The sequence below is a fragment of the Pristis pectinata genome, chromosome 8 (genome assembly GCF_009764475.1).
Source record: "Pristis pectinata isolate sPriPec2 chromosome 8, sPriPec2.1.pri, whole genome shotgun sequence".
Classification (NCBI taxonomy): Eukaryota; Metazoa; Chordata; class Chondrichthyes; order Rhinopristiformes; family Pristidae; genus Pristis; species Pristis pectinata.
In genome coordinates, this window is record NC_067412.1 from 33,547,395 (window position 1) to 33,554,588 (window position 7,194).

The 7,194-nt window shown below is 39.9% G+C and overlaps 1 protein-coding gene across 1 annotated transcript; it reads left to right on the forward strand.

The window, feature by feature from the left end:
- Nucleotides 1–2,921: 2,921 nt before the first annotated feature.
- On the forward strand, nt 2,922–4,590 carry LOC127573604 (hemoglobin subunit beta-like). Its single transcript, XM_052021973.1, has 3 exons — nt 2,922–3,048; nt 3,319–3,526; nt 4,230–4,590. Exons 1-3 carry the CDS (start codon nt 2,957–2,959, stop codon nt 4,356–4,358), a joined length of 429 nt encoding a protein of 142 aa, XP_051877933.1. The 5' UTR covers nt 2,922–2,956; the 3' UTR covers nt 4,359–4,590.
- The last annotated feature ends 2,604 nt before the right edge of the window (nt 4,591–7,194 follow it).

Here is a 7,194-nt window from a genome sequence, read left to right on the forward strand (position 1 = left end):
TCTGACAAGTCCATTGAACCTTTGCTGCACCCCCTCAAAAGCCAGTATATCTTTTTTGGAAAGTAAGGAGACCAAAACTGTACACAATAACACAGCTGTGATCTCACCAAGGCCTTATATGACTGTAGTAAGACAGCTTTACTCCTGAACTTAAATCCTTTTGCAAGAAATGCCCACATTCTATTTGCTTCCTAACTACATACTGCACTGGCATGATAGCTTTCAGTGAGTTATGTACAAGGACGCTCATGTCCCTTTAAAGATCAATATTTGTCAATCTCGCACCATTTAAAGAATACTCAGCATTTCTGGTTTTTCTACCAGAGTGGGCATCAGAATATTTTTCCAGACTATACTCCGGCTGCCAAATTATTGTCCACTCAGCTTAACCCCTAGAGGACTCTTTTCATCCTCATCACTAATTACATTCCTAATTAGTTTTATTTCATCAGCAAATTTGGAAATGTTACATCTGGTCCTCTCAGTCAAATTGTCAATAGAGATTGTAAGTGTTTGGGGTCCAAGCACTGATCCCTGTGGTACACCATTAGCCACAGCCTGACTATCTGAGAAGGATCTGTTTATAGCAACTCTTTGTTTTCCATCTGTTACCCAACAGATGGAATACACAATACACGAGTATATTGCCCCAATGTACAAGGCATGGTTAGTAAGTTTGCAGAGGATATTAAAATAGGTGGTTTCATAGACAGTGAAGAAAGTTACCGAAAATTACAGGGGGTATTGATCAGCTGAGGAAGTGGGCAGATGAATGGTAAATGGTGTTCAATTCAAGTAAGTGCAAGATGTTGTATTTTGGGAAGTCAAACCAGGGTAAGACTTTCACAGTGAACGGTAGGGCCCTGAGGAATGTTGTAGAACAGAGGGGCCTAGGAGTGCAAGTACATAGTTCTCTGAAAGCGGCTTCACAGGTAGACAGTTTGGTGAAGGAGGCATTTGGCATGCTGGCCTTCATCAGCAGGAGATGGGATGTTATGTTGCAGTTGTACAAGATGTGAGTGAGGCTGCACCTGGAGTATTTTGTGCAATTTTGGTTACCCTGTTATGGGAAAGACGTCATGAAGATGGAAAGAGTGCAAGGAAGATTTATGAGAATCTTCTCAGGACTTGAGGGCCTGAGTTATAGGGAGAGGTTGGGCATGCTAGCACTTTACTCCTTGGAGTGTAGGAAACTAAGGGGTGACCTTATAGAACTGTATAAAATATTACATCAGGTCTTTTCAGCCAAATTGTCAATAGAGATTATAAATGTTTGGGGTCCAAACACGGATCCCTGTGGTACATGCAGCCTGACAATCTGAGAAGGATCTGTTTATACCAACTCTTTGTTTTCTATCTGTTAACCAACTCTCAATCCACACAAGTATATTGCCCCCAATTCTATCTGCACTATCCTTGTTCACCTCCTCCTGCATTATTAAAAGCCTATTGAAAATACAATGCACAACAAACAGGCATAAAATATTTGCTTAATTCCTCTACCATTTCATTATTCATCATTATAAATTCTCAGATCTCTGTAAAGAACCCACATTTGCCCAGGGTAGTCTTCTCCATTTTACATATCAACTGAAGCACTTGGAATCTATTTTGTATCTATGTTGCTAGTTTACTCTCATATTCTATTATCCCACTCAATATCAACTTTCCAAATTCTAAAATGCACCCAATCCTCAGGCTTACTGCTTTTCAAGGCTGCTTTGGAAGCCTTTGCTTAGATTTAATACTATCTTTAATTTCTCCTGTAATACATAGTTGGAGGGCAATTGTTTTTCGGGTTTTGTGTCTTTATGTCAAAAAATGCATTCTTTCCCTTCAAATTCCAACCATTGTCTGCCCACTGTCATATCCTTTGATGTTGTTTCTCAAACTATTATTGTCAAACTAGAGCTCAACCTTCCATATTTTCCTTTACTTGGATTGAAAACACTGGATTTAGATTGGGTTATATCACTTTTGAACACGTGGTATGTTTAATAGTAACTCTTTGCTGGAAGTTCTTTTCCAATAGATTGTTAATTAACATCTTCTTAAAGTGCAGAACTAGATTTAAAATAGTCTGCTCCACAGTAGCAATTTCTTACCTTGGTCGATTGTTTGTCTTTTTTTTAAGGATGGGCTAAATTTCTCTCAAAGGCAGGATGTCATATCAATCTGCAGTAAGACTGTGAATGCCCATGGCTTGGTTCACCATTGAATAGACACACGAAACAGAAATAGAGCCTCTTCCATGTGTCCATTCACCAAATTCATAGATCTTCCTGTCAGTTGGGCAAAATGCTATTAGTTTACCTCACGAATATTGACCGCAGAATCAGCAGTCAGAAATCAGCAGGCAGAAAGAGTCCAGCGACCATGAAGTACATATTACTGCTGCAGTCCAGTATTTTAGAACATTGATTGAAAATAACCTTGCCACAAAGTAATTATGCAACTTTGTTCTAAATGTTCCATCAGTACAATCCAATATACATGGACAAGAACATTCTTCAAATTATAGTAGACATAGGTTTGGTTTCAACATCAGAAACATATAAATTTATGAAAATTAAGAATATGTTATTTAATGAAAAAGTGTAACAGGCAAAAGGAGGTGTAAGGGTTGAACTTCAATTAACCAGGAGAGAGTTATACAATTTGAAAATGAATGTATTGAATTATTATTCAACAAAATTATAGAATGATTCTTTGTGTTAGGTGGTCAGAAGTGAAGCACAAACAACCAAATATGCAGCAGGTGTTTATCTTAACGCCCAAACACAGAAGGGTGATGCCCACTGATAGAAAGTGGATCCAACCCACCAAGACGTCAGCCTATTGCAGTCGGGTTTTAGTCTGAGATAAACCCCATTGCAGCATATAAAAGTGAAGTCAAAACTCCAGATCAACACAGCTTTCTTTTGTGAGTAGTGGCAGTGAGAGCTTAACAACCAAAATGGTGAAGTTAACAGAAGAAGAGGCAAAATACATCAGTAGTATTTGGGAAGAAGTGAATAAGAAAGCAATAACTGCCCAAGCCTTGGAAAGGTATGATGAAAATGTACTTCTTGTTTTAAGTTTAATTCATGCACTATATTTTCAAGCTTGGTTGCTGTGAAGGTTCTTTAATTTTCAATGCATACTAAATATTGTTATAGGGTGAAGGAGCTAGTATTCAATACTGCATTGAGGTTCAAGTCAAACCCACAGAAACTCAACATTTCGCTTGATACAAATTGACTCAATGATGAGCATTGAAAGTCAAATTGGTTCCACGTTTTCACAACAAACCTGGACGACTTTGCTTTTTCCCTCCAGGGTGTTCACGGTCTATCCCTGGACGACCAGGCTGTTTAAAAAGTTCAATGGTCGTTTTACAGCCAATGATGCCGGTGTTCAGGGTCATGCAGACAAAGTGCTAAAGGCTCTGAACGATGCAGTTAAGGATTTGTATGGAGTCGAAGGCACATTCACTAAACTCAGCAAAAAGCATCAAGAAATTGGAGTGGACACTCAAAACTTCACGGTAGGAACCGACCATTTTAGGATGTGTGCATTTTCACTAAAAGGGTGCTGTCGATATTACCTGATACCAGAGTCAGAATAAACATGACAGCCAAACATAGTGGATTGAAACAGCAGGGAAAGGGAGGACATTGGCTGCTGTAGAAAAGGCAGTCTCATTGTCATTTTCCTGCAAAATTAGATCGACTGCAACGCTGAATAGGGGTCACAGGTTGGAAAGTTTAATCACTTTAATGAGAGCTATTTTATAGGATTCCCATTCAACAATTCATGCTTTAGATTAGGCAAGATTGCACAGGAACTCAAGTTGATTTCAAATTCCTTTATTACCATGTAACAGATGCAGAATTTTTTTCCTGCCTCACAGCTCCAGGGACAGTGGTGTAATCCTCTCATTGGGTGTTGTCTATAGAGAGTTTGCTCCAGTTTGCTGCACTTGTAGGTTAATTAGCTACTGTAAATCACCCTTTGGTTTAGCAGAAAGAATCCAAATGGCTTTGATGGGCACTTGAGAAGAGAATAAGTCGTAGGGTTACAGGGAACAAGGTCGGGGCTAAAGTGTTTGCAGAACTGGAAGCTGGCATGGACCCATAGGACCGAATGGCCTCCTTCTGGGCTATTCTGTATGAGATCGTTGGAGGGTCTGAGTTTTGTTTTCCAGTCTTGTTTCAATATTGTATCATTATTCTGTTTTGTATTTACAGCTTCTTGGCCAAACCTTCATTGTTGAACTGGCCATTCATTATAGAAGCAAATTCGGGCCTGAGGAACATAGAGCTGCGTATAAGTTTTTTAAACTGGTGGCAGAAGCTCTCTCCAGCAACTACCATTAAATCAGTAACCACATGCATCCATCACCACTTTCAGAAATGCAATAAAAACATGTATCATCAGTATGTATGATGTGTGCTGTTTGCTTAAGGAACTTGCGTTACATCGGATTCAAGTCTTGCTAATGTAAAGGTGGTGCAATATTCCACTTTGTATGGTAATTTTTCTTCAAAATTTGGAAAATGTCTGTAAGCATTCCTTCTGCTTCAATAAAGAAATAATACTTCTCTGGCATTTTCCAGATGTAAATTCTTCATTTCAGGATGATGAAAATGAAAAGATCCATAATTTAGTCAATGTTGAGATTGCCATAGGTTCTGTATTAAAGAACAGACATAGTTCTGCATGGCTTTTCACTGCCCAGGACAGGCCAAAGCATTTTTCATCCAATGAAGTAGTTTTGAAATAAATTCACTGCTGTAGTGTGGGGGAAAGCAGCAGCCAATATCTCATATATTTCTCGTATTTCATAACAAGGAGGCTGTTCAGCCCATTGATCTATACCAGCTCTCAGAGCAATTCCATCAGTTCCATACCTCCACTTATTTCCCTGTAACCCCTCATCTCACACAAGTTCATTAACACCTCCCATCCATATTAGGGCAATTTAGAGCAGTCAATTGACCTGCCAACCTGTTGTACAGCAGGGCCATGCAGTGTGGACTCCTACAAAGATCGTCTACTCTGAGCAATGAATTATTCATCAGCAGGCTATCTTTTTAAAAGTGAGTTGAAGACCGGAGTAAACCCACAATTTTCCAGAAACAATGTAACATAGAACATAGAACACAGAAAACTACAGCACAAGAACAGGAGCTCCTGCCCACAATGTCGATTCTGACTATGATGCTAATTTAAATTAATCCCATCTCACATGCTCTGTATTTCCCCTTTCCCTGTCTGTTCACGTACCTGTTTAAATGCCTCTTAAACAGTGCTATCGTATCTGCTTCTACAACTTCCTCTAGCAGCATGTTCTAGGCACCTACCACTCTGTGCATAAAAACACCATGCCTTGTAAACTTCCTTTAAACTAACCCTATCTCATGTTAAAGCTATGCACTCTAGTATGTGACATTTCCACCCTGGGATAAACACTCTCACTATTACCTTGTCTATACATCTCAGAATTTTATATACTTCTATCAGGTCACCACTCTGCCTCCAACAAGTTCTTCCAACTTGTCCTTATAACCAATACTCTCTAATCCAGGCAACATCCTGGTGAAACTATTCTTCACACTCTCCCAAGCCTCAACATCCCTCTTGTAATGCGGCGACCAGGACTGCACACAATGCTCCAAATGTGGCCAAAGAATAGAACATCGTTTCAACAGCATTCGCAGATCCGATTACACGTACATTCCTTCATTATCACTCCTCCCACACCCTTCCTCTCACTTCTATGCCACCACTGTCACACATTCTACTTCTCATTTCATTTGATGTCCCTTCAGGTGTTCACTCATTTCTCATCACACATCTGCAAACAAAACCACCAACATGTTCCTTGCATGCCTGGCCATGCCACTGCTGATGCGTCTGCCTGATTGGCACAACATCCATTGGATCCACTCATGCCCAGCGATGGTCATGCCCTGCTTACAGGAGAAGAGAGCAAGGATTAGTAGAGGACACCTGGAGCAGTCTCACCTCTTCCCAGTGGTTGAGAAAGGTTTGGAGATTAACAACGTATCATTTTCCTCAGCATCAGAAGAGGCATCATTGATTGCTATTTGGACCAGGGTGCACATTACTCTCCTAGAGTCACATTTCCTACAAGACAAAATTACCTTGACTAAGGACGAACATCACATTAGCTCAGTGCTTCTTTCCATTTGCAAAGAGTCTCATCTTCAGCCACTCTCACAAGCAATGAAGGGGTCAAGGAAGATTTAAGAATGTAGGAAAGTCCTGTTAGACCGTGATGCCTGATTCAACAAAAGGCACAAACAGGGAATGGCAACAGAGGCTGCTCTGGTGGAGAGCCTGTGTCAGAGGGTGCTGTCCTCCCCAGACCCGGACTAGTTGGATATGTAGTGAAGGAACAGGTGGGGGAATATACCTTGAATTAAAATGTGAATACCACAAGCTGGAGTGGCTGGAGACCAACTTGAAAATTTGAGAACAGTTGCCACAGATCTTTCCATATATACAAAGGTCAATTTTAAGCCACCTCCTCCGCTGCAGCCCAGAGCAATTAGATTGAAAATTTGGGTCTGTAAAATAATTGGTTATTGGATTTTGGGTCTAGCTAACCTAATGTCACACACTCTGATCTGCTCTTGTAATAGTTACTTACCTGTCTGCTCCAGTTAAGATTATAATGTCATAGCATTGTATGCCATGGAAGTGGGGCGCTTAGCTCACACCAACCATCAAACACCCATTTACAGTAATGCTACAGTAATCCCATTTGTTTATACCCACCACAATCATGGTAATCTATACCTTTGACCATGTCTTCATGGACCTGACTACACATAACAATAATTTCAACATACACCATTGATTTTGGATGTTGTACTTCTTCTATGCAAATCATCAATCTTAAGCATATTCAGTTTCTCCAGACCTTCTGTCTTTCCTGACCGTTAAATTATAATGGTTAAACCTTTTGTTACTGCTAATTGGTGATTTGTTTATTATTGTCACATGTATCGAGATACAGTAAAAAGTTTTTGTTTGCATGCCATCCAGAGAGATCATTCCATACATACGTACATTGAGGTAGTACATAACAGGGAAAAAAAAACAAGGGGATATAGTGTTACAGTTATGGAGAAAGTGCAGTGCAGGTAGACAAATAAAGTGCAAAGGCCATTGTGAAATCAGAAG

Bases quoted from the DNA above. Each gene is read 5' to 3' on its own strand.
- LOC127573604 (XM_052021973.1), top strand. From the start codon at position 2,957: ATGGTGAAGTTAACAGAAGAAGAGGCAAAATACATCAGTAGTATTTGG. The intron at 3,049-3,318 runs GTATGATGAAAA...TTTTCCCTCCAG, and splicing joins ACTGCCCAAGCCTTGGAAAG to GGTGTTCACGGTCTATCCCT. The intron at 3,527-4,229 runs GTAGGAACCGAC...TTGTATTTACAG, and splicing joins TGGACACTCAAAACTTCACG to CTTCTTGGCCAAACCTTCAT.